Below are 27,092 nucleotides of genomic sequence, written 5' to 3'. Positions count from 1 at the left end.
GTTAGTAGATGTTTTATCAGCAATGCCTTTGTGAACTCAGCACTTTACCTGTGATCTATAGGTGAATGCTCTTGCCAAGGATATCCTGCTATTCCTGCTCAAGGGACGATTGATGATGACAGCATCAGCCTGGGACAGATTCAATGAGGCACTTTACCCGGTCATGCCCATATTACAGGTGTTGTAATCTCTTCAGAGGCTCAGTAGTATTTGCACTGCAGAGCTCATAAAGCGCACATCTCATTGGAGCTTATTAAACAATATTTATGGAAGGGAAGAATGGGTGTATGTTGCCTACAATGAGAACAGCTATGATCAAAAGTGCAATATTAGCACTCTTGGACCACAAAGACTGTGCATTGAGCTGCCAGTGAGAAAAATTTGGTTATTTTCTCATTTACATATTCTGTTATATTGTTTCCTTTTTGAGTGGAGGGGGAAGAGAAACAAAAACTTTTTATTAATTGTTCAGTTCCAGGGAACAGAAAGCCAAGAAATTCTTCATGAATAAACATGAGGCTTTGACTAGGCTGTCAAGTGTGATTTAATTCAAGAAGGCCATTCAGAGATGGGCCCACCATGTCAACAAGAGACAAAACGAAACCACCCGTAATCAAAGTGATGCGTATTTTATTTACTTTTGCACCGCTTTGCTGGAATTCCCCATTGTTTGCTTTATTGTCTGCCAAGGCAGTCTTGAGAATTGTGTGTGTTTGTGTGTCTGTGTGCGGCAGGGTTACGCCAGCACCGAGGAGTCACTGGGAAACTGCGTCCTGCTGATAAGTGACATGTCGGACATGGCAAGAGACAGTGTGTTCCCAAGTACAGCCAAACTAAAGGCGGCACTGCGACTCCTTTTCACTAAGCAGCCCGCGTGAGTCTCTTCTCTGGGTCTTTCCTTTGTTGCTCTTTCTTGTTGTTTCTCTCTGTGCTCGTTTGAGCATTTTGTGCCTGCCCGGAATTGTGTGCATATCAGAAATGTGTGTGTTTGTGCCTGTGATGAGTATACTTGGATGTCTGGCATGTTTCTTTTCTTTTTTCCGTTTTCCTTTCGTGGAGTTGTTTGATGATTTTGACGTCGGTTCTCGGGATTATTTGTTAGCCAGACAAACACTCAAGAGCCTGAAAATGTACTCTCCAACTTGTGGTGGGTATATTAGGCCTCTGTGTTGCTGTCAGGTGCTTGTCATGTCAACCAAATGCTCTTCGAGGCCTGTGTAAAACACTTTCTCATCCGGTCCCAATCTATGAATATTGATAGAAATGGAAATCAACACCAGAGAAGCCCTGGTAAATTCTGGCAGCAAGTAATAGAGCTGCCGCCTTCACTGCCAGCTATTTCTTGAGTTGTTGTTTGAAAAATCAAACTGTAAATGTTTTTTTGTTTTGTTTTTTTTGCTTCGCCGCATGAATTAGGTTGTTTTGCAGCAATTATAAGTCCTTAACCACACCTGCTTATATTCTTTCATTATTCATTATTAACAGTGTGAGAATAGCAGCAGTGCAGCAATTCCTGCCCCACCTCACTGGAAGCGACGATTCAAATACAGCCCGGCCAAAACTGGATCAACAAATGATTGCCTCGCTCCCCAACCTCTTCTGCCTTAAAAACCCTTTAGACATCACACTTGATACCAGCAAGAAGTCTGTTTTAAAGGTATAATCCTGCATACATAGCACAAAACTGATGTGTGCACTAATAAAAGTAAGTGCTTACCTATGTGTTTATTTTATGTCTTAGGTGGAATCTGTTGAGAAGCTGTTTAGTATCCTCTACTCAGACATGGTTGATATCACCTTGAAAAGGTCAGCTGCAGAACAGCTTTCTGTGGTGCTACAAGGTGAGATATCTGTAAAAGCTATATTTATAGTAGTATTATAAACTCATCTTTTGTCTGATTTTAATATTTTTCCAAGTTAAATATTTGTTCTGGCAGGTTAAAGCTTGTAAAAGCAACTTATCAGCCTTCCTTTGCAAGTTGCTTAATATTAGATTAGACTACATATGTAAAAGTATATTTTAAGATCCTTCTGTCATTGTCTTTTTCCTCAAAATTACATATTTAGAAGCTTCTTTTTTTTCAATTATAGTAATCCCTTCATGTCTTAAGTAGCTTAAGATTTGTGCTCTTGCATTGAATCTGCATCATGGGTATGTCTTAATCGCAGACCTTTTTAAAACTCAACGCCATAACTTAAACTATGATCTAACGTGCACTACTATAGGAATGTGAGTTGTGTCAACATGTAGTTACGATGACTTTGATTGGCCCGTTCATTACTGCCATTTAATCCTAAGTTACTACTCAAGCTACTTCTTATGCCATCTTTTTTTAATCATCTGGAGGAAAACTCCACTGCTGACTAGTGTTTTGGCAGCTAAATTGCAGAGCAACAGAAGAACGCCAAGTGACATCAATCACTCGTGTAGGCTATGCTCCACCCTCTACATATACTTTGCACATATGTATAACTCACACATTTAATGCACCGATTTGTCTTATTTGACATGTGAATTGTGCTAATATTGCTGCTTCACCATTTGGATGCCTGCTCCAATCTACATCTGTGAGCCCCAACAACAAGTTTTCTGGCTATACAGTTCAATGCAAAATTTAATTTTTTATTTATGTAGCTCTGAATCACAACGGTCACCTCATGGTGCATTATATTATAAGGTGAAGAGAATTCAATGATATCGAGAAAACCCAAACAATTAGATGACCCAAGAGCAAGCACTTGGTGACAGTGGGAAGGAAAAACTCCCTTTTAAGAGTAAGAAACCTCAGTTAGAACCAGACTCAGGGAGGATCGGCCATCTGCGACCGGATGAGGGTGAGGGAAGAGACACACTGTGGAAGAGAGCCAAAGATTAATAACTAATAGATTGTTATTCGTTTCCTTCTGTATATTATTATACAGAAGGAAATGTACTGTCTACATTCAGCTCTTTCAAGCGAGAGAGGGGGAAAAAGCATGGGCTATATTCAGCAATCCACATTATCTCAAAAAACTGTCATCGTCAGCTGACCATTTGCACAGAATAAAATGTTATTCTTTGCAAGTTTTACTTACAGTAACTTGGTAAATTGTCATCAGCTCCTCTGCTCCGTGTGTGTCTGTTACACAAACACATGTATTGGAGTTTGGAAGACACATGCATGGTGCCACTGAGAGCAGATGAGAGCAGCGAAACAGCATCAGAAACTGTCACACTGAGCTGGAATGAAACGAATGCTCATAGAAAAGATGAATCCTCAGCTTATCAAACAGCAAATAATGTTTTGCAAAAGTTAGACAGATTTAGTTCCTTATTGTCAGCTCTCAAAAGTTGGAACTTCCCTGCAAAATGACAGAACTTGTTCCTTAGGTTTGTAATGAATAAAACCCTGGTGGTTTTCAGATACACTGCTATTCCACTGTGAGAATGCTTCGCTTCAGAAAAAAATGCTTTTTATTTTTATTGAAATGATTTTTTTATTGGGAAACACTGACTTTGGTGGCACATCCAGGCCAGTTTTAGAATGTGATAATACAAGGATTTAGAGATGTTAATTTACATCTGGATAATTGATGATTTGAATGTCTTATTACTCCCAGAAAAAGCTTTGCAAAAACTGCATTCACTAAAATGTAAATCAATTATAAAAGTCTGTGATACGCAAAACGCTGTGTTAAAACTACAATTTGTAGTAAGGGCACCAGTGTTTGTTGTTTCCCAATACTTTACTGTGTGTGTGTGTGTTTTGACATATATTGAACGGTTTTCTTTCTTTCCCTTTAGACACAGCAATGCACCCAGTACTAAAGAACCTTGGAATAACAGATAAAGTCCTTTCTGTAATTATGGAGTGTGTAAATGGCAACAAGGTAAATAGAAGAAACAGACTGTAGATGCTTACTGAAACAGTTACTATTGAAACTCAATAACCCAAATATATAAAGTCACATGTTGTCTCGTTTATGTATATGTCCATGTTTATGTGTTCACGTGAGTTCATGTGTGGATGCAGGAAAACCACTGAGCCGTGAATGATAGAAGGATGAAATGGCGTGTATAAATATTGTCAGACAGGCCCTGGTCAGCAGTGATTTCTGGCCTGTAGTTGATGCAGTCTGCTGACCATTCCCAGGCTTTTAATCAGAAACTGCCGAGGGTAATCGTCCAACATGTCTCGCTACATGGATGTGGAGTAACAGGGCTACAGAGAATGACTTGTATTTGTTCCCAACCTCCCTTGCCTGCAACCTTCACAGTCACAGAATTTAGGTATAGCTTATGCGAGCTGACACTAAAGAAATCCTGTGCATTTGTGAGAGGCAGAACAAGGCGAGGCCGACTGGCAGCGTGTGGCTTTGTTTGTGTTTTCCTTGCAATTAAACACCGAGTGAGTATGTTGCTGTTTTCCCCAGAGGTTTGATTGTCTACTGGAGCCTTGTGTATGTATCCTGAGAAAGCTGGTGTACGCTGATCCATCTCTGAGGCACAGCCTGGCACAGCGGCAGCTCCTGCTCCTCACACTGCTCAGGGGTACATTCACAAGACAACTCATTAAATAACAGCTACACACATTGTGTCGAGTAGCTCGGGGCCATATTCTCAAGTCATCCACTGATGCATAGCTTTTAACCATGCTGTCACACTGTAGTAAGTAGCATATTAGTATGATGCAACTTGTTGCCACAGAGCTCGGCTCGGCAGCAGTGCACTTTTAACAGCTTAGTCTTAATAGTAGTTGGTAATATATACAGCAGCTCTAATATTTGTTGCATAAATTTGAGCTAAAATGTAACTTGGTTTATAAATTAAAAGACATTTAATTCAAGTGATTTTATGTATATTTGCGTAATGGTTTTAGTCAGGTCTAGACAGAAAATAGAGCTTTATTGAAATTTATTCATGCAAAAGATATGCAGTGTTTTAAACATAACCACATTTTAAATTCAGTGGAGTCTTACATTTAATAAGAAAAGTGTTTGCAAGTTTATTTTTGCAAATAAATTCTTGCAATATAAACTACTACTTCACTATTACTTCTGTAATCTTCTTATGGACTCAAGTGATAAAGTTCTGGATGTCATTGTTATGTAAATTGCCTATTTTGGTCTTCATTATAGCATCGTTCATATTGAAGGAGAACAAAAGCGATGGAAGTGAGATTGCTGTTCTGATGAGTTTACTGCTATTTGATGAGATCGCCAGCACTGACTTATGGTGAGCATAATTTTCCTCTCTTTAAATTTCCATTTGTGCATGCGTTAATGTTCATCCTTTTAATACTGCAGTGCTCTTTTTCTGTCATCAGGTCTGACACGTCCACCACAGAAGTGAGCGTCACACCATTCTCCCTGCCATTGGCAGTAACACGCAGGTAAGACCTTCATAAACTTCTGGAGGTCAGCAGCAGTGTTAAATATTGCCTTGTGCTTCGTTGCCACTTTTTTTACTTCCCTGTCATTAAAACACTTGACAGACAATATTCACAGTTTTGTTTTTAATCTTTCTTCAAGGTACAACGTTCCATTTCAGGCAGCAACTCATCATGCTGTTAGTCCGTACCGCTGCGTACTGGTGCCTTCGTCTGACCTCCAAACTCTTAACCCTGCCCGCCAAGCCCTACAGGTGGCCTGGAACACTGCGTGGCATTCTGGGATAGATAACCTCCTTCAGGAGCTTTGTGGCATTGCTAGAGATGTCAGCGAGTAAGCTCCTTCATATTTCCAACTGTATATGTGCAAATGTTAGGTGTGGCCATTGTACTAATGCGTTTCATGTGTGTTCTTTTTTTGTGTTTAAAAATTAGGATTAAATTAGAGATTGGACACCATGGTAGATGAATGTTTCTGTGTCAAGCAAAGTAGTCTAGTAGACTGCCAAAGAAACTTACCTGAGCAATAATTCTGTGACAGGATTTTTTTTTTCTTTTTTGAGAAAAGGCTTTGAGTTATAGATATCACTCTTTTAAAACATTCCCTGTTGTAGAGCATTGCGGTGAAGTTTTAGATTCAGCCTTGCCATCTTGTGTTTCATCTGTCTTCATTTACTTCTAATGTGACCTAATTCAAACAAATGAGAGTGTCTCTCCCAAATTCAGCCAGCTTGATTACAGCACAGATGTTTGAAGCACACCATGGATGGATTAGTCCATCTTAAACTGAATTTCACACAATGCTGTGACTGGGGAAAACAGCACTTGTTTAAGATTGATTAGTCAATAAAATAGACGGGTGTCTTCTTTGTACTTAGTGTTTATGTGAAGTATAGCTATGTATCAAAGCGATCAGCTTCAGATATTGTTGTTTTTTTGTTACCACACTCGAAAAAAACATGGCTACCTCTGCTTTAATCAGTTGTAAGAAATTCTCAAAACTTCTGATGAATCATAAATGTCTCATCCCACTAGACTGGTGATCAAATATGACTGTTAATGCAGTCATTAGTGATTCTGAGGCTGCTGCTTAAGCAATAAACTTGCCAGCTCATCAGTAGTCATGCGCTTTAATTTGGAATATATACATTTTTAAACCATTAACATTGTATTCCCCTTAGATTCCATCCCGACTTAAAGCTGTCAGAAACACAAGTTTTGTGGCTGAAGGCAGTGCACCTTCCCACTGCGCTGCAGGATTGTATCCAGGCCATCGTCACCGCATCAGGGCACAGTTCTGTGGCCTCTGCTCTCTCCAGGCTCAGCATCTACCTGTTGATTGACAGGCTGGCATTCCCACACATTCCCACCTACAGATGCAGGGAGACCCTTCACTCCCTCAGCTGGCAGGCTGCAGTGACCAGGTACACTAGATAATTATAATCAAGGATTTATGAACTTTTCTCACACTGTTACCATAACCAGTAAATGTAATCCTGTGTGTAAAATGTAAATAAAGATAGAATTCAAGGATTAAAATTCGGTATAGGCAATATGTCAAATATGGAAAATGAGATGTGAAATGTTTATACTTTTAAAAATGCACTTTATGTTGTAGCACAGGCAAAAACTGAGCACAGACCTGAACAATATATTCAGGTCTGCGAGCAGCGTACGCTTCCATTCAGACAATGTCTTTTTCAACTTGCTTATTTCAGCAAAACAATGCCAAGTGACATTTGTGAATGCATTATAACAGCATGACTCTGTAGTAAGAGTGCTAATTTGACTTGCCTGCAGCTCAGACTTGTCATCCATTCAACACATTTGGCACATTATGAAACCGAAAATATGACAAAGAAAGCCCTGAAATGTTGGTCTGCTCAAATCCTAAGAATGCAAAAATGGAAAAACATTGTGCTCTCAGAACTACAGCAACTGGTGTCCTCAATTCCTAAACACCTACAGAGTGTTGTTGAAAGAAATGGTGATGCAACACAGATATAAGCTTAGCCGAATGAGTGGGTGACATCCAATTCAAAATAAACATGTATTTTTTCAACATTGTATAAATGTTTTTTGAACTATTCTCCCTTAATTTAGGATCTGAATAAGCTGGAAGCATTGTGTTTATTTATATTTACACAGGTTCTCAGTTTTTTTGGAAATGGGTATTTAGCAAAACTGAGTGAGACATAGACACTCATCTGCCACTTTATTAGGTACACGTGTTCATCTGCTTATGAACGCAAATATCTAATCAGCCAATCACATGATGGTAATCCAGTGCATTTAGTCACAGAGATATGGCTGAAGTGTTCAGGTTGCTGGTGGTGTAATAGTGTAAAGCATATCTTTTTTTCTTGGCACACTATGGATCACTTAGTACCAGCTGAGCATAATTTAAACACCACAGCCTACCTGAGGGTCATTGCTGGTGAGGCCAACAAATCTGCAGTAGCTGTGTAATGGTAGCATGTCAGTATGGACCTAAATCTCTGAGGAATGGTTCCAGCACCTTGATAAATTTGTGCCACGAAGAAGGAGAATTAAAGTAGGTCTGAAGACAAAAGGAGGACGCAACAAGGTACTAAAAAGTGATGAATGAAATGTAATACTTCAGTAACAATGAAGACATTTTGGAATAAGTCTCCATAAACACAAACTCACATATGTCAGTTATTTCTCTGATCTGATCAGTGTTATTCAATCAATGTTATTATCCTTCTCAACCATGGTTTTTCTTCTAATGTTGTCTCTTTCTCCTCCTCTTCCTCCCTGCAGGTTTCTCCAGGTGCGCCCAGCCTGTGTTGAGGATGAAAGGTTGCTGGTGGGCATCATTGCATTTTTGAATGCCTACTTCACGCAGATTCACACTGAATTTGCGGCCGACTCAGAGGACGAGGACCTGCGCTGGATACTGGAGCTACTTCTCAACCAGGTACACATCATGACATGTGTGAAAGAAAAACCTCACTTTAAAAAAAAAATCATTATAGTTTCATTTCATTTAACAGGAGCTATGCTGTTTAGCATGGTTCAAACACAGACAGCTACAGAGTTTGTAGTGATTACTGTTTACTTAGCCTGGCAGGGCGAAGGACACTGTCTCAGCTGAACTCTGGACACGCACACACGTACACATACAGACATATATGCACATGCTGATGTACACTCCCCCCCCCCCCCTCCTCCTCCAAACGCCTTCGACACTTATTCCCTTCCGATGCTGACGGTGGATCAAGGAGACCAGCGCATAGGCTGCAGGCCCGGATGTACTGTCTACATTGGCTGTCTCTCATCCTTTACCCATCCCTGAGCTTGTTGTGTGTTTCTCTGGTGTATTAAGAGTGGAGCTCAGTCTGGGGGGAGTTTTTTTTTTTCTCCTTATCTTTCCTCATGTGGTGCATTTGCCATTGTTATACCTCTCTGACCTGTCTTCCCCATGTGATGTTTTTGTGTAATGTATGTATGGTCGGAGGGTAAGATGGCACCGCCATTGCGTGCAGTATGTCGGCAGCCTTAACATGAAATTTCCCCTTGTGGGACTAATAAAGGTATCTTATCTTATCTTACTAATGTCCAGCCATTTTACTTTAGTTAGTTCCTAGTTTTTTGGCACAGCGTGTACACATTATTTTAGTTATGGATTCATTGAGCACTCTAGTTTCCCATTAAACTAGTGGCCATCTTATCCATACATACCTTACTCATCTTATTTATGTGTCACACCATAGCTCACCTTGTTAGTACCATTAAAATATGTGTGTATGTGTTTCCATTAGCTGGTAATCTGGTTAGAAGCAGAAAGCTATAAATATGCAATCAAAGCATGGATAAATCACTCACACACAAACACACACACCGTCGCACAACCATATTACTTTTTCATAACTGAAAATGGTTTCGTAGCTTTCTACCTCAGGCGTGTGGCAGAGATTATTTCCTTATTTCCTTAAAACAAAGTCACATTCATAGTTTTTTTTTTTTTTTTTATACCTTAACAGAAAAATCATCTCACTTTTTCAGTGCTGCTTTTAGGATTTAATCAGTTTCACCTTGGCTTTCTCATTAATGTGTGTGTAAACAATAATTCCTCCCCTGGCAGCTAACGAAGACTCACACTGAATGCCTGGCAGGGGTGAGCAGTGCTGCTCTGACTTTTTCTGTAATTACTGAGCTGTTTCAGGAACATCTGTCACTTCATAGACTTGGATTAACTACCCACTCTGTGTGCACTGCTCAGTATGAAATTCTGCTGTTTGGCATTGCAGAGGCAGGTTTTTTAGGGAGAGAAGGAGGTGGTTGCTTGCATACACTTCTCGCCCTTTTCTCCATAATACTCCATAAGTCAGTTTTTCTTTTCTCCCTTCAGTTTAAAACCTCTATAACTAAAGTAAATACACTCAACACTACTAGCTAGGAATGCACAAATTATGGGGGTGAATTTAAAATAATTACGTACAATTCAACAGTATCCGTATCTTCCAGGATGCTGTGTCTCTGCTGAATTTGCTGCTTGGTGTGGAGAACCAGACCTCAACTAAGAGCACAGGGGAGCATCAAGAAGTGAAGAACCATGTGAGCCAAAGACTGCAGAGAGAGCTCACCCACTTCTTTAAAACCTTACTCCGCTGCCTATCACACACCACTGACAGGTAGGTTTTCACAGACACACTTGTGGCTTCCTTTGGTGAAGTCACATATGACAGCCAGTGGTTCTTTTTTTTTTTTTTAGATTAAATAATTTGAACTTTTAAGTAAAACACAACTTTGTAATTACATTGGACAGGTTAGATGTTTTTTTTCCTTTTTACATTATAACGTGATGCGTATCATTGAGATTTATCTGCTTCTAACATATCAAATACTTTTTCTCCACTACAGCTGAGGCATTTTTTGCCTTACCAAAACATTCAGCCATATTTTACACAAAATACCTTTTTGTAGTGCTAGGTATAAATAATTCAGTCTTTATCGCTCTTTTTCTGCCTTTTTTGCCTTTTTCTGTCTGATTTGCTCGCTTCTGTCTTTCTCGTTCTCTCCTTTCCTGTCTGTCCAGGCTATGTTTGGCATTAGCCGGCCCCTTCAAGAGCCGGCTGGCCGTCCGTTTGCTTCAGAGCCTGCGGGTGTCTGATGCACCGCGTTTTTATGGCCTTCCCAGCCTGGAGAGGACACTGCAGGGCATGATCAGCGTGACTGCCCAGCCTGGCTGGAGCTCCCACTGCCCTGACCTGGAGCCCAGCTCCCTTTGCTCCAAGTATCTCAGTGGGTTATTAGAGGTATGTGTTTGTCCATCAGTTTGTATTTGCATGTGGCATGAGTGTCAAGTTCTTTGTCTGCACAGTGTGTGCGCATATGCTCGTGCGCTGCATTGGCAAGTGCCGAAGCTTTTCCCCTCTCATCAGATACGAGAATGCCTACAGAAATGAAGAAAAAGGCAAACAGAGTACTTTCTGTGGAATTAATTAAAATTAAGCAAAAATGTGGTTACGGGACATGAATAACAAAAGGTAAAAAACATTCATTGATTAGACACGCCACACTGTGAAGATGCTGATGAGATTAATCAACCTTGCCTATTCCATCTGTTCAGCTGTTCAACGGTCCATAAAACAATAGCGTAACTCAGTGTAGACCAGCTTGCACAGCAGTCCAGAGCACAGAGGTGTCCACATTTAGTTTTGCTTTGAAATGAAGACCCCCAAGGAACAGACAGCTCTGTTTACACGGGAACAGCCTTTTGTTTGTTATTTGGGGGGCAGCTTTTATTGACATAAATTAACATTTAATGGAGACTGAAGGTTAATTTGCTTTTGCAGTTAGGATTTGTAATGGCAGCTTCGGTCTCTCAGATTCCGATATCGTCCTCTTTCATCGTCGTCTTTTTAACCTTTTCGCCCGCCTCTCACCTGCTATAGATCACCTCGTTGACTCCTCCCCCACCTCCTCCTGGCAAAGTAGAGGCCCAAATCTCAGCAAGCCTTGGGCTCCTCTCTCTCTTCATCTGCTCATATGTGCAACCACACATCCTGATGGCACACCAAAGCAAAAATAATTAGTCTCAGCTGTATTTAATTTTCATTTGGATGCATTGGGCTGCATGACAAGCATACAGTTTGCATTAACACAGAAGCAACTACTCTGTTTGCTCAACTGACTGTGCCTTTGGTGTTCACACTGAAAGTAGGTGTAGCATTGGATAACAACTACATACCAAATATGAACGACCTCTGCACTGTATCTATGTCTTTTTAGATAGATAGATAGATAGTGTCATAATCTTAATTGGCACATAAGGATATAATATTTCCAATATATTCTGTTATCTACCCAGGTGATATCCTCATTTTACGTTGAGTGGGGTGGCAACTCCTTGTCGTTCATGGGGAAAGGTGTTACCAAGAATGCAGTCATCTGCTTGCTTCACTTGTCTCATGAGATGATGTCTGAAAACAAGGACAAGGCAAGTGTCAACATACTGCAGTATACAGCAGAAAACATGCTCTAGAATTAAGATCCTACTGTGTTTATAGTTAGTGAACACTTTTCTGCAAATTATTAAAAGACGTTGGAGTAAAACCGAAGTGTTTTTTTTTTTTCCTGCACTAGGACATGATTCCACAGTGGTCTTTGGGGAATGAAGCAGCTGCCGAGGAAGCCAGTTCCTCTCAGCTGGGTTTAGCATGGTTGATCCCGTTATGGGTGGACCGAGATCAAGAGGTAATGAGCGCCACTTTTATATGCAAACATAACACGAAAACTATGTTTACTGTGTTCGGTTGATTATTTGTTTGTTGGAAATAAATCCTAATATTGTTGGAAGGCGTGTTTATGTCGCTTTAAATGGTACGGAAAATGCATTTGTGGTTTGAGCAGCAGCGTTATGCCCAATAAAAACTTTCCAAACAGCTTATTCTGTTACTGACTCTTAATTGGTGTTGTTTATTGGACAACTATGTAATTTATTGCCAAGTAGCACTGTTACAACAACGAAATAATCAACCAAACACAAATGTCCTTACTTTTTGGGCTATGTTTATTTAGTGTTTATACTTCAATATATGAATTTGCTGTAAGAGAGTAAAGGAGTTGAGTTTACATTTGATTTTTCACCTTCATTTTTTGTAAACCCTGTCTGTTTTTAAAATAAAGCTTTAGATGTTTGGCTTCTGGGGCGGGGGAAGAACCCTGTAACAGTTGCACAAGAGCTCACAGGCATAAAGGAAGTACATGACAGCTAGTCGTACCAAATGCACTGCTCAAAAATGACTTCCCACACAAGTCAGTCTAAGAGGCTCCCTTGACAAAGAAGACTATGTTTTCAGTTTAAATGTCAGTATGATATTATAGTAAAAATAAAAACCACCATGACCAAATTCACATTTATTGCATTAGATGTGTACCATAACATTAACATGTCATGTTTTTGTTTTGTTTTTTCTTTAACAAAGCTTCATCTCAGTGTTCTCTCTTCCTCGTTTCAAACGTGGGTTTATTCTTTCATGTCAGGTGAGATTTGCCAGTTTGAGTTTGGGTGCAGCTCTATCCTCGATGCCCAGCGGGTGCCAGGCTCTGTGTGCCAGCTGTCAGAACATAAGTGGAGGCCTGTGGGGCACATTGCTCAACATCCTCTTGGATCAACAGGAGAGCAGCATGGTCCGCAGAGAGGTACAGTGTTTGAACTGCAACTGTGTTGACTGTTAAAGCCAGAAATATTCTGGGTTATTGATTATTATCACTAATGGTTTAACCTGAGGACTCTTGGGTGAATATATAGAACATGCAGAGATGATTAGTGATAGGTAAACTATGAGTTGCAGAGTATATATGTCTCAGTGGAAGGAAAGCAAATTTCATTTTCACCTAATGAGTGGTCAGAAAATGAGTCTGGACTTGAATGTATTACCAGCCAAATAAAGGCAGATGGCACTGTTGCTGATTTAGTTTAAGTTGACTCAGTGTGTGTGTGTGTGTGTGTGTGTGTGTGTCCTTTTTTTTTTTTTTTTTTTTTTTTTTTTTTTTAATTGTTTGTGTGTCTAGGCTGCATTTATCCTGCAGAACTTGCTGGTGATGCCTATGCCTGCCAACGCAGAGGAGGCCAAGGACTCCCACTGGCAGGTCGGCAGATCTGCCAGCCAGTTAAAAAGCTTTTATAGACCATGAACTGTTTTCACTTTCTCTCTCATTTGGTTTTTCTCTCTTTATATCCCCTCTCTGTCCCTCCTTTCCATTCCAAACCATCCTCTCCTCTCTAGTTAAGCCCTGCAGGGTTCAGGGGTGTTGCTAGAACTGAAGCTGTACTGAGGGTGCAGGCTTCCAGCACTAAACCCCCCCAAAAATCACATTTAAATCTGTCAAAACATCAAACTAATTCAGCATGCCATTACTCATCAAGGGAGCTGTAAGTCAGAAATTGAAAAAAAAAAGAAGAAGGTATCGTGTGTTCTTATCTTATAAAAGCAAAGCTTGTTGTTTACTAAATCTGATGCACACAACATTGCAAAGTACAAAGCAGGCCAAGTGCAAAAAAAAGAAAGCAGAAACGGTTACACTTGCTGCCTAGCTGTGCAGGGGCTATATGAAAAGAAAAGAAAGATCCAAAAACAAAATAAAACTAGGACACAAAATGTCATCCTGTAGCTATGAAGTGACATTTGTAAAATGAATGAAATGTCTTACATCAGTGGCGCAACTTAACGAATGCCCTCAGCCTCTACACTTTGTCCTTTTCTTCAACTCTCTTTGATTTCTTTGTTTTTAATTTGTAAATTTCAATGGGAATCATAATTGCATCATAAAAATATAATGTTTGCATTAAATACTGAAACATCTATTCTCCTGTCGCCCTCTCATCGTCCAGCACCCGTGTGTTCGCGATGAAGTGTCTGGGGTGTCTTTGGTGGGTCTTCCAGCACTGCAGGCTCTGCTCTATCACTGTCAGTATTTCCAGCATGTGGGTCTCTCTGCCTCCAGTTGTTACTGTGGCAGGTACACTTTCTACATCCAGCCTCGTGTTGGCTCTCACTGTGGCCCAAGACTTCAGGAGAGCGCCTCATCGGGTAAGCTAATTCTTTTGATTTTCCTTAATTACTCTCTTCAAGCCTGATAATGTGGATTTGTTCCAGCAGTACACATCCACACTGACTTTCATTATTGATTTTCTTCCCTTTTTCCCCCTACATTTTCTTATAACACTGCTGTAATCTGTATCTGTTGTTTTGTTTATATGCTTGTGTAGATTCTGAGAATTCTCTGTGGCTTTCGGGACGCAACCCACCAGCACCCACAGTCAACTCCAGCAGACCCTCCAGCTCTCTCTCCACCTCTAGCACTGTGGTCAGCGCAGCAATATGCATACCAATAAATGAACCGCTGCATTAAAGTTAAATGGATCCTCACATCTTAATGTTGTCCATTATAGATAAGAGATTCAAGGCCACACTCCCCAAAGGCTCCCTCCCCACTGAGTATGACACAAGATACCCCTGTCAGCAGACTGATGGCTCAAGGTACTGAAATGAGAAATGTCTGTGGATAACAGCCTCAGTAAAACTGTGTGTTTACTTCTTAGTACTGCATAAACCTTTTATTTTTTCCCTTCTGAAACAGCGGCTCTCAATATGGCTACTGATTGTCTTAAACTAAACCAAGTTTTGTGTTTATGTGAGCATCCTAAATACACAGCTGAGAAAGTAGTGCAGCTTTTCTTTGGTTTACTGCTTTTGATTATGTGGTCAGTGGTTGGTAGCCAGAGACAGAGACGTGATTTACAATATGTGAACCCTTTTTCAGGAAGTGTGTCTGTTAGCCCTCTATTGATGTGTCTCGCAGGCCAGAGCGACACAGACACCAGCAACTCTATTACCTCGCAGGACTCCCGACAGGGCGAGCCCTTGGCCGTGGAACCCGTTGTCAAGGTAACGCCTGACCTCCTGACGGCCCACTGCGGCCTGCTGACCAACCTGCTGGCCATCCTGCCAGACTTCACCCTCACTGCCATCCGACATAACCAGCTCCTTCAAGCTCTGGCCAGGTAAGAGGTCACATGCTGAGTCCACATGAACACCAGCTCAACCACCCTTGATGTATTATCATCTTAAGCAAGCATTGATTTAAGTGTTTGCGCTTTTAAGCAAATAATCATTTAAGGGAAAGACTTGTAAAAAAACAAAAGCAGAAAGTTTTTGTCCTTGTAAACACAAAAACCATAAAATACAGATACAAAAACTACACCTTGCATTCCTGCACCGTTTTTTTTCACCATTTAAATAAAAGTGTGCATATTTGACTACAGAATTTGCGTTAATTGTAGCCTTAATCCCCCTCTAGCTGGTTCCTTGCAAGCACACACTTTCTCCATCATGTTTATTTTCTTCTTCAGTCTGGTGGCTCTTGGCTCCGTTGAAAAGTGTCTGACTGAGCTGAAGACGCCAAACATCCTTCCAGGAGAGAGAGAGGACATCAAACGCCAGGTGAGGATTACTGCGTTAGATGCATCTAAAGAAATTTTTCCAACGTTTTTAACATTTCTATTATTATTATATCTTACCACAAAAAACTGTGGGCTGGTTTGAAAAAACAAAGCAAAACAGTGCATTTGAGTGCAGCACGAGGTTATCTAAGAGCATCTCCAGATTTCAGTGTGGGTGGAATACTAAACAAGCTCATATTCAAAACATACCATTGTTTTGGACATGTTTTTAATCATATGATTTTTTTTTTTTTTAATTTTAACTGTTCAATAAATATCTGCATTATTTTTCCTTTCTAGTTTGTCACCATACTTCAGTTCCTGTCCAGCTTTTCAAAACTCCTGCAGTCATATGTCACAGTGAGCGAGGAGCCGATTGGACAGATGGACTTCCTGAAGAAGCTGTTGTCTTCTCTGGTGGCTGTGCTCATGCTGGATACTAATGGTTTAGGTTAGAAAATCATATTATATTTAAAGGAAACAATGATTTAGACTGTTTTCCAAAATTTGTATGTATGCCATCATTGGTGACTCCCCCCTCCCCCCCAAAAAACCTAAACAGTTCTTCAAAATCAAGTCCTTTTTGGACATTGGTCCCACTCTTCTTGCAGCATGCCCTGTAGTGCACTCTGTGTGTCTCTTTGTGGCTGTCTTGTGTCAGAAAATTTGTGACTCACCCTTTCCCTCCTCAGACGCAGGTACCCGGGACGTGGTTTGTATGTGCTGGGTAGACGTGTTTATGCTCCTGGCTACTCTGGTGAAGAGGGACGGCTCTGCAGCGCACCCATCTGTCTGTGCTGCGCTGGGGAGACACTGGCGAGCGTTTGCAGGTACGCAGGTTGCTTGGCTCAGTATGGTAGAGTAATGTAATAACTGCAATTTGGACTACAGAATTTTATATTGTAATATTGATCACTTCTCATATTGCACAATTATATACTATTGTGAAATTCTGTATTCCATTTGATTTAAACAGCCCACTGAGGTTTAAGACACAAGCTCTTGCTTGATGAAATGCGGTCTTACATCATAAAAGACTGATAACCGTGATTAGGTGTAATTATGTTGATTGCAGTAACTGACTAAATAATCAGGATTAGCATTTTAGGTGTAATTGTGCAGCCTTAAATCTGATGCAGAAAAAAATCAATTCTGTCTTTTTAACATGCTTTTTGCATCATTACTATTTGTATTAACTTTCCTGAACAGATGCTACGATACGATAATTGCATCCTGTCCTCATACTACCCCTACTTGTCTTCTTGTGTGATTAATGGCGCAGCAGGGAAGTCTGATGAGTCCAGTGAAATAATGCTGAGCCTTTGTGCGTGTAGTTTTGAGTTTACATGTTCACGATATCTTGGTGCCATTCAAATAATTAGTGTGCTTACTTCTCGCACCTACTACCTCATTCATGAAAAAATATTTAGCTATCACAGGGTTGCAGTTTTTTACTCTCATTTTCCCCGTGTGTCTACAGGAACGTTATCGGTGTGCGTAAATGAGAGGTTTGCGCAGCCTCTCCTTCACACGGTGGCTCTGCAGTTTCTCTGTACAGTTTTCACAGAGGAAACAAAGAGCCGCAGTCAAGAGGTCACAACCTCTAACTCAAAGTATGTCAGATCTCTCTCAGATGTCCTGAATAGTCCCTCAGCCAGCGAGCTGTGTGAGCTCTTATTACAGGTATGATGGGTTGATGGTCTCTAAAGTAATCAGCTGTGTTGTTAGCTAGCTTTGTGTTCACTAGGAATTATTTTGGAACAAAAAATCAAGTTACATGCTTTTGGTCAATGTTATGTAAAAAAGTTTGAATTTGAAAGTGTGTTACTGTGCGGCGCAATCACTGTCCTGCTTCAACTTCTGCTGCCAGAGCTTTGAGAAGAGGACCACTCAGGACCCTTTAAAGAAGCTTACAGCTAGAGCTCTGATGACACTGCTAGCCTGCAGCCCCACAGCTCAAAACTATGCAGTTAAAGGTAATCCCCCAAACGTCAGGCTGGAGTTAGATTATCACCTGTCATTTACTCTGGTTTCTTTATGTTCATCTATCTTTTTAAACCGTGTCCCTAAAAGTTCATCTTTGAAGCAAACCTGTTTTTGAGCGATTTTTGTGATTGTGTTAAAAAGTGCTTGAATAACAGTAGAAACGTGGTATCTTGGTGATAGTTTAACCGAGTGTGAACCTCGGATTGTCTTGTGTTCTAGCTGGTTTAATTGACACCTGTGTGGAGCAGCTGAAGCAAACTCATACCCAGCTCCACTTGGAGTTAGTCCGGCCCAGCAAGGCTTCCCACCGCAAAAAGGTGAGCACAGACTGGCTGGAAATTTCCAATCTCAGCATTTCTTTTCCCTTTGGATAGAATAACAAACTGAATTGAACACGAATGAGTTTTTGGGTAAATGTTATGAATATGGGTTGTACTTGTCAGCAGAAAGTCTGCTTACTGTTCTTATAAGCTTTTAATGACTGCGGTAAAGAGTGTTTTTAAATTTGGAAAATGAAGCCTATTGGACTTTATTATTTTTGTTTTCCCATATTATCAGGAAGAGGGCTATTTGAAGGAAGTCAAGCTGACTGTGGAGATCCTGCGGAGTGCTCTTTATTGCAATGATGAATGCAAAGTAAGCCTCTGTGCCTACCTTTTAATTCCCCACTGCTAATTGGTTTTTAATGCAACCCCAGAGTACCGGCGCTGTTCTGTGAATGAAATTTGCCTAAATGCACACGGCTCAGCTAACATCTCAGCAAGTTTAGCTTCTCGCACCCTATAATGTCATTACTTATGAGGCTTTTTAGCTGGTTTTCATTTTCTAAGTGGCCTTTCAGTCACTGTCGGTTAGCTCAGACTAAAAAGCCATGAAGGCTCCACTGCAGTGTTTACCCTGCCATCAGTCTCCGCCTTGTGTGCGTTTCCTGCACGCTTAGGAAAATATTGAGGCATTTTAAGTTGATTACTGTCATCTTTGTTGGAGCTGTTGTATAAATCATGCGCGTGTGTGTAAAATCTGTTTGCGTTTGTAGGTGGTTGCCACAGATGCTCACCTAACACAGGCGCTCAATGCCCTTTGGCCTTGGCTCCTATTGGACGACGCAACTATGGAGGCGATTCTGGAGCTTCTGTGCGTTTACACGGCCAACTGCACAACAGGTCTGCATGTTTGTGTGTTTATGTTTGCCTCTGTGTGTGTGTGTGTGTGTATGCTTGTGTGTTTGTGTAGGCATTGTGCCTGGCCCGTGCCTGCCCATCGCCTCTGTCTGTAGTTGGCAATCTGACTGAGTCATACACACTTTGCACTGAGAGTCCCATTGTTCTCTCTAATAACCACAGAGCTGCATTGCATCTCAACTGTATAAGACCCAGTGCCTTCTTGCTTGCCACTCACAATAGGCACAGTGTGGCATCCAGAGTTCAGGCTGCACAGCTGTCTCGCTGTATGCAGAGCAGCCAGTTTTAGAGCATGATGTGGGGAGGAACAGAGCATCTCTGTGCTCCTCGAGGTACCAGTATTCCATCATGCAAATGTAAGAACCATGTATGTGGAAACCAAAAAGACGTGCAAGAAAAAGAGAAAAAAAAAACTTTTTGAGTGGAAAAATTGAAAGATTTATAGGAAGGAAACGGTTGGGAAAATGTACTTTGATAAACAGCCTGTGGTACCTTTGATGTGTTTGTGTGCATGCATGCGTGTGCGACTGGCTTAGAAATCAGTTTCATCATTGGTGGTGTGTGTGTGTGGAGGGGGGGGACGTTATGTGCAACACTTATGAAGGTTTCTAAAATTGTGTGCATCTGTGCGTGCGTGCGTATGCATATCTCTATTTGATTGGCATCAGTTCCTCAGTGGGTGCGTGTGCACGCTCTGATCTAAACTCCCTCGCTTTAGACCCCCCATAAGCTCAAGCTGTGAAGCACCAGAAAGCAGTGAAGTCGGGCACAGTATTTCCCTAAAGGTTAACTGAACAGCAGGTTGTGTTCAGCCTGCATGCAGCCAGGCTCAGTATTACACCATACACCCTCAGGCTACCACTCGGTCTCCCGAGACCGCTACATTTCTGCTGAACCTTTCATCTCCAGTCTACCTCCTTCATCCAAAGCTTTGTTAACGCTGCTAGTTCGAGTCAGATTGTTGTTTTCATCTGTGCCACACATATTTTCCACAGATATTTTTGGAGCAGCCCAAAACTTGCTCCCTCAGACACACAGAAAGTAAAACAAATGAAAATCTTTTTTTTTTCTCCACTTACATGTAGGGATCTCTCCTTTTGAAGTATATGTTGCATGGCTGCAAAATAATTAATCGGCAGCTGACTCGTATCAGAGAAACAGTTACTTATTAAAGCAGATCCCCCTTGTCAGTTTTATGACACACCAGGTTTCTTGACAGGTATTGAGATAACCGCAGGCTAAGATCAGCATATGCCTGTTTCCAATCCAGGATTAGCAAAACCATCAAGCTGTCATTTTCTCCAACAAGAAATGTCAGTCAGTTTCAGGCTGCCTCGTGAATTCTCTTCAACTTAAGCTTGTTAATTTCTGTATTTTGTGTGTAATGTACATCCATGCCAATTAGTCATGTCAGTTATGCTGATGTGAATGTGCCTTCTTAGTAGAATTGTAGCTACATGATTTACTTCCCACCCAGAGTCAAACGAGCCTAATTGTCATCACTCGAGTATTTCCGTGGTGACTGAATATTAAATAAATGAAGTGCTTTTCAAAAGTGTTTCTGAAACTCTCCGATTTCACCTGTGAAAGGCTTAAAGTTACTTTAGGACTCTTTTTTTCATCATATTTTGTTTTTCCTGGCTCTTAACTTGTGCCTGTCAGCACTTCTTCCTTCACATATATGTTATGTTCTGTATTGGTGCACAAGTTCCACTTGTCTCCATCATTTTGGTCATTTAGCTAGACTGTCTTTACACCAAAGTAAGCTCTCCATGCAGCCGCGTGGAGATGTTTAGGTGTGGTGGGCAGACAGCCGTGCAAGACAAGGCCTGTTTATCCAGCTACTAGTGCTGCTGTCTGGCGAGCTAGCCAGCATTAAGGTAAACAAAAAAAAAACCAGAGAGTACTTCCAACAACAAGAAAAAATTGGTTTCACTGTATGTGTGTTTGACTTTTTTTAATGCTGAAATTGGCGAGAGAAGTTGTGATTCCAGTCCAGACACAAGATTTCAGTGTAGTACAGGCATGTGATTTTATGTGTATTTGATTTTGTGCGTGTGTGATGTAGATCCAGACATCCACAAAGGGCAAAATAATGTTTTATTTTAATGTTCTTATAAATATAAATGAATATAAGCAGATTAATAAAGCCATTTTCCTTTTTCTGTTCCCAGCATGCAGTTCTCTTTGTGGCAGTGGCCCTGGCCTTGTACCAGGATCTAAAAGCTCCTCCACTAGCTCACTGATGCACTCTGTCATGAAGCTGGCTTCAGCGCTTGCCCCAGATAACAGCATCATCCAGAATCTGGCTTTCTCCCTCTTGGCTAACCTAGTCATGTCCCGTGACTGCAGATGTCTCCTGCAGAAGGTAAGAGACATTATGTACATAGAATTAGTGGGCAAGACAAGTAGCAGATTAAAATGAAAAAGGTTAAAAAATGATGTTAGGAAATCTCGCTCTTGCCCTCTCTAAAACTCTTTCACTGTTGTCATGACTGAAACTTTAATCTCTGTTCACTCTTGTTTCATTTCTGTGATTCTCAGAATAACTTCCTTCAAGCCTTCTTGTCAGTACCGGTGCCCAAGGCTGCTGGTGTTAAAGCCACGTCTGTAAGTAGTGGTTGGAGCCTTCTGGGCCTATGGCTGAGACTGCTGGCCAGTCTCTCATTCACAGAGGACGGCCAGCAGAGTATCCTCAGGCTGACCGGAGCGCTGGAACTGCTGGCAGACTTGGCACCACATCGACGGCACGCGCTGCTCACCCTTCAGAACCTCTGCTTCTGCCCTGCCAACAAGTCACACATCATTGCCAATGGTATGGAAGTTAAGCAAGGATTACATTTAGGAATCGCACTCAGGGATATGAAAAAAAGAAATAAAAGATCAAAAGGGGAAGTTCAGTAAGCAGATTTGTCAGCATTGTGTGTCCACAATGCAAGTCAGTGATTAGGAAAAAATTCAGTGCAGCTAAATGTTCCCTGCTGAGTCACTTTGTTCACTCTTCGTAAAAGTCATCAACCACAGAGGGACTTGTGGTGCACCTAAGGTATGTGCTTTCTGGTGGTAGCCCATTTGCATCAGTAAGCCATCTTAGATCAGTTTCTCTTACTTCTGTGCTACCATCATAAAGTTCTTTAACTGCAACTATAAAATGCAAAAGAAAACATACCCGATTTTCAGTTTACCCAGAGTTACCCTTTCCAGGTCATCTTCTTATGAACTTGTGGATCTCTTTTAGTGGTCTAATGTTTTTAAGTTGCTCTGTCCAGGTCTCATTATTTGCACTTCTGTGCATGAACCTCAAACTTGTAAAAGAGTGATCATTAAATTTAAATCAGATTTTCCTTTTTAAACAAACCTATCTGTAGAGTTGCAAAAGCTTAATGGGCCCACACGTTACAGTGGGGCAAAAAAGTATTTAGTCAGCCACCGATTGTGCAAGTTCCCCCACTTAAAATGATGACAGAGGTCAGTAATTTGCACCAGAGGTACACTTCAACTGTGAGAGACAGAATGTGAAAAAAAAAATCCATGAATTCACATGGTAGGATTTGTAAAGAATTTATTCGTAAATTAGGGTGGAAAATAAGTATTTGGTCACCTCAAACAAGGAAAATCTCTGGCTCTCACAGACCTGTAACGTCTTCTGTAAGAAGCTTTTCTGTCCCCCACTCGTTACCTGTATGAATGGCACCTGTTTGAACTCATCATCTGTATAAAAGACACCTGTCCACAGCCTCAAACAGTCAGACTCCAAACTCCGCCATGGCCAAGACCAAAGAGCTTTCGAAGGACACCAGGAAAAGTATTGTAGACCTGCACCAGACTGGGAAGAGTGAATCTACAATAGGCAAGCAGCTTGGTGTGAAAAAATCAACTGTGGGAGCAATCATCAGAAAATGGAAGACATACAAGACCACTGATAATCTCCCTCGATCTGGGGCTCCACGCAAGATCTCATCCCGTGGGGTCAAACTGATCATGAGAACGGTGAGCAAAGATCCCAGAACCACACGGGGGGACCTGGTGAATGACCTGCAGAGAGCTGGGACCAAAGTAACAAAGGTCACCATCAGTAACACACTACAACGGCAGGGAATCAAATCCCGCAGTGCCAGACGTGTTCCGCTGCTGAAGCCAGTGCATGTCCAGGCCCGTCTGAAGTTTGCCAGAGAGCACATGGATGATACAGCAGAGGATTGGGAGAATGTCATGTGGTCAGATGAAACCAAAGTAGAACTTTTTGGTATAAACTCAACTCGTCGTGTTTGGAGGAAGAAGAATACTGAGTTGCATCCCAAGAACACCATACCTACTGTGAAGCATGGGGGTGGAAACATCATGCTATGGGGCTGTTTTTCTGCCAAGGGGACAGGACGACTGATCCGTGTTAAGGACAGAATGAATGGGGCCATGTATCGTGAGATTTTGAGCCAAAACCTCCTTCCATCAGTGAGAACTTTGAAGATGAAACGAGGCTGGGTCTTCCAACATGACAATGATCCAAAACACACCGCCCGGGCAACAAAGGAGTGGCTCCGTAAGAAGCATTTGAAAGTCCTGGAGTGGCCTAGCCAGTCTCCAGACCTCAACCCCATAGAAAATCTGTGGCGGGAGTTGAAAGTCCGTGTTGCTCGGCGACAGCCCCAAAACATCACTGCTCTCGAGAAGATCTGCATGGAGGAATGGGCCAAAATACCAGCTACTGTGTGTGCAAACCTGGTAAAGACCTATAGTAAACGTTTGACCTCTGTTATTGCCAACAAAGGTTATGTTACAAAGTATTGAGTTGTATTTTTGTTATTGACCAAATACTTATTTTCCACCCTGATTTACGAATAAATTCTTTATAAATCCTACCATGTGGATTCATGGATTTTTTTTTCACATTCTGTCTCTCACAGTTGAAGTGTACCTCTGGTGCAAATTACTGACCTCTGTCATCATTTTAGGTGGGGGAACTTGCACAATCGGTGGCTGACTAAATACTTTTTTGCCCCACTGTAGTTGCTTAGGCTTCACTGACTCAGATTGTAAGAAGGGAAAATAAAACATACCACTTACCATTGCTTTGTTTTAAAAGTTTGCAACATATCAAATGTACTGAAAATGAACAGTCTGGTCTTTATTTAATACTCTCACGGTGTTTATTTGCTTAGTTTTACATCATGTGCAAAAAAATAATCAAAACAAAACAGACTCGTGCGTGCCAAACTTTGGCACGCTTGGACTGGGATATATTGTCAGGACTGCTAAACTGAAACCAAACAGAAAGTGACATTTGAAAGTACACACAGTATGAATAGCATCGTATATACTAGGTGTAGTGCACATATTATATTACTGTGATGCAGAGCTTCTGAATTGAGAATGGAGACTTGAGTGGTATCAGTAACAGCTTTGAGAATTTAAGCTACCAAAAATATATTAAGCCCTTTTAAGTTTATGTTTGCAAATGTGGGCTGAATACAACAGAGATCTGACTATCAGTGATTCTACAACACAGAGATGAAAGCGAAGGAAGTCTGTGAGAATGAAAGACCGATCGTGTCCCCCATGCAGTGCACGCTGCAGGTGGGAGTTGTGGGACCAGGTGCAAAAACTATGTGACCGTATATCTGGTTTCCTGTGGAAAGATCATGTTTCCTGTGTTTTGCATACAGCAAGATTTCCATCAATCACAATAGAGAAAATGAGCAAAAAAAAAATCTCATTGCTTGATCGAAAATCAGCAAGATTAAATAAGTTACGGACTTATGACTAATGTTGCTGCGAGATATGCCACTCAGATAATAGCAGAGGAGGAAAAAAACGTTTCTCCTTTGTTCACTTCACTGCACATGAAATAAACTCTTTTCCTGTTAAGTTAAAGTTAATTTCAGGGTCTAGACTAGCTTACAACAACCTTCGTTTAATAGAAAATATGTGCTATTAAAATTACTGAGCAGAGGCTACTGAGACTTTCAAGGAAACTTTGATTGCAATAATGCTGTGGGACCTGTACTGTAAAAGCAGATGATGCACAGCCAGTAATCCGGTGATTAATATGTTCTCGCTATGTTACTCTCCTCTAAGTTTCAGTGAGTTGTGGTTGAAGTGGGAAAAAAAAAGTCTGTCAGGTTTTCCAGATGTGTTTTGAATACAACAAGGCTGAATTCAATGACCGAACCAGGCGCCTGCTCTCTGCATGCTCCAGGTTTGGGTCCAGAACTTGTTGCCATTATGTCTTCTTCATCTTTGTTTGAGCACGTTGTCTTTTTGGAATCTTGATTCAAAGTCAGTTGGAAAATAAGCAGACCAACCTTACAAAGCTTAGAGTACCATTTCCACAGCTCTGTTCAGAGTTCCCACATTAGATCAGTCCAGATGTGCCGGGTGGAAAAATCAGATGGCACGATTGCGCTCATTGTAAACACTTGATCAGCTTCATGTTGTTTACCCTGTAAAACTTTAGAAAACAATTATCCTGAACTTTTCTTGACTTCGTGATTAATCTGTTTACATTAAGAAAACAGCAAGTTTTTCCCCAGGTATCTGAAACCTCTGTCGGTTTGGGACTTTCCACAGCGTTGGTAGTTGAATCGGGTAAAAATGATGAGCACTTTATTAAACATAGTAATTGTTTATGTATGTCATAACTATTTGTATTATTATTTATTTCTTTTCAACCCCCTACAGTGACTTCATTAGAGTCCTATACAGTGACTCAAAGTCTTTATGTTTATATACTGATTCAAACGTCCACCACCTCTTATCTTTTGGTGGATCTCCTTTGCTGGTACGGATGTCATATAGAATAAGTTCCAGCTGTTGCACGCCTGGAGACGAGTGTGAGTGGAGCGAATTTTCCATTGTAGAACAAGGTTGTTGTTTTTTTTCTCCATTTTATAGCGTGTTGCTTACAGCTGTGTTTTTCTGGGCTCTCTTTTAGCTGGAGCTCGTTGAGGTCTTTTCTTCATTTTTATGGCACTGAAGAGACTTCCTGCATCTAGCATGTGTCAAAAAAAAGTAATTTTCAAGTCTTATTGAGTTGCGAGTCCCCCATAACGATCTGCGCGTCTTTATTTCTTTCAGACAAAGCCATGAAGGTGCTGCTATCCTGCCTCGAAAGTAAAGTGATGGAGACCCGCTGTATGGGAGCTTCTGCAATTTGGGCATTGCTCCATAACAATCAGAGGGTACAAACACACACACATCCTAGTACTAAAACTTTTATTTTAGTGCTTTTATGGCTGGTATTTGAGTTTATGGCTGATCCGTGGCAAATGAAATCCTCTGCCTGCTTGATTGTCTGCCTGTAAGAGAGATTTGCCTCACTGTTCTCTCACTTTCATCCAAGATGATCAATGTTTTTTAATCTCCTGATTATGAAAAAAACAAACTACTATCCTCTTTATAATCTGTTCCTCATTTTCTCTCAAAGGCCAAGACTGCTTTGAAGTGTCCTTCTGTTAGATTGAGAATTGAGAAGGCTCATACCATCGCAAAGAAGGGTAGGCATGAATTTTGTTTCGTATCAGGGTCTGTCTCTGTACCAAATTTGTACATTTGAAGGTTTTCCACATTCCACTGTTTGTGCTTACTTCTTATTTATTTATTTGTAAAATGCAGATGCAGACAGCAACCAGGAACACATGAACACCTACCTACTGGAGTGCCTTGAAAACATTTCTCAGCTGCTAAATACTTGAACGGTGTTTGTTTTTTATGGATTTTTGTACCACGTTTCCATCTGTAAAATGTGAATTATATTAAAAAAATCTTAGCTTGTCGTGTTTGGTCTGATTCCAGTTGATACATTTTCATTTTGAGACCACTGGTGTTTTCAGTTCACCGTTTGTGGTGGTGGCAGTGGTGGTAAGGTGCTTTTCCACACTGTGCCACGTTTGGCTTACTGGTGAAAATCGTCACAAAGTATTCCAGAAACACAGGGAAGAAATCTTTGGTGTTCACAGGAAACTGAGTCAGGGCATGTGTTCCTCTTTCAGTTTCAAGTTTGTAATATGTTATGGATTTTGATTTTTAAATTATACTTAGATATTGCTCTAGAAAAACTTCATCATGAAAGCCACCAAGCAGTAT

General features: G+C 41.0%; 1 protein-coding gene across 1 annotated transcript in view; it reads left to right on the top strand.

Annotated features, from left to right (window-relative positions):
* The window catches only part of rttn (rotatin), a 35,278-nt gene extending 8,577 nt beyond the window's left edge, over positions 1 to 26,701 (top strand). The window contains exons 16-49 of the mRNA XM_085362428.1: positions 62 to 178; positions 735 to 874; positions 1,486 to 1,657; positions 1,742 to 1,841; positions 3,785 to 3,870; positions 4,414 to 4,531; positions 5,119 to 5,215; positions 5,307 to 5,372; positions 5,512 to 5,703; positions 6,551 to 6,793; positions 8,154 to 8,310; positions 9,861 to 10,027; positions 10,432 to 10,651; positions 11,707 to 11,835; positions 11,982 to 12,092; positions 12,882 to 13,040; positions 13,413 to 13,490; positions 14,233 to 14,431; positions 14,611 to 14,708; positions 14,794 to 14,881; positions 15,204 to 15,405; positions 15,754 to 15,844; positions 16,144 to 16,294; positions 16,536 to 16,673; positions 17,324 to 17,526; positions 17,714 to 17,819; positions 18,049 to 18,146; positions 18,388 to 18,465; positions 18,866 to 18,992; positions 21,185 to 21,378; positions 21,555 to 21,825; positions 26,085 to 26,188; positions 26,434 to 26,503; positions 26,622 to 26,701. Of these exons, the coding sequence (XP_085218554.1) occupies positions 62 to 178; positions 735 to 874; positions 1,486 to 1,657; positions 1,742 to 1,841; positions 3,785 to 3,870; positions 4,414 to 4,531; positions 5,119 to 5,215; positions 5,307 to 5,372; positions 5,512 to 5,703; positions 6,551 to 6,793; positions 8,154 to 8,310; positions 9,861 to 10,027; positions 10,432 to 10,651; positions 11,707 to 11,835; positions 11,982 to 12,092; positions 12,882 to 13,040; positions 13,413 to 13,490; positions 14,233 to 14,431; positions 14,611 to 14,708; positions 14,794 to 14,881; positions 15,204 to 15,405; positions 15,754 to 15,844; positions 16,144 to 16,294; positions 16,536 to 16,673; positions 17,324 to 17,526; positions 17,714 to 17,819; positions 18,049 to 18,146; positions 18,388 to 18,465; positions 18,866 to 18,992; positions 21,185 to 21,378; positions 21,555 to 21,825; positions 26,085 to 26,188; positions 26,434 to 26,503; positions 26,622 to 26,701 (4,650 nt within the window). The remainder of the gene's footprint in view (positions 1 to 61; positions 179 to 734; positions 875 to 1,485; positions 1,658 to 1,741; positions 1,842 to 3,784; positions 3,871 to 4,413; positions 4,532 to 5,118; positions 5,216 to 5,306; positions 5,373 to 5,511; positions 5,704 to 6,550; positions 6,794 to 8,153; positions 8,311 to 9,860; positions 10,028 to 10,431; positions 10,652 to 11,706; positions 11,836 to 11,981; positions 12,093 to 12,881; positions 13,041 to 13,412; positions 13,491 to 14,232; positions 14,432 to 14,610; positions 14,709 to 14,793; positions 14,882 to 15,203; positions 15,406 to 15,753; positions 15,845 to 16,143; positions 16,295 to 16,535; positions 16,674 to 17,323; positions 17,527 to 17,713; positions 17,820 to 18,048; positions 18,147 to 18,387; positions 18,466 to 18,865; positions 18,993 to 21,184; positions 21,379 to 21,554; positions 21,826 to 26,084; positions 26,189 to 26,433; positions 26,504 to 26,621) is intronic.
* The last annotated feature ends 391 nt before the right edge of the window (positions 26,702 to 27,092 follow it).

The sequence above is a fragment of the Diplotaxodon limnothrissa genome, linkage group LG9 (assembly GCF_057381915.1).
Source record: "Diplotaxodon limnothrissa isolate DT_005_m linkage group LG9, D_limnothrissa_male_GT1.1, whole genome shotgun sequence".
NCBI lineage: Eukaryota > Metazoa > Chordata > Actinopteri > Cichliformes > Cichlidae > Diplotaxodon > Diplotaxodon limnothrissa.
Note: the sequence above shows the minus strand (reverse complement) of the source record. Positions and strands in the feature narration are given on the sequence as shown.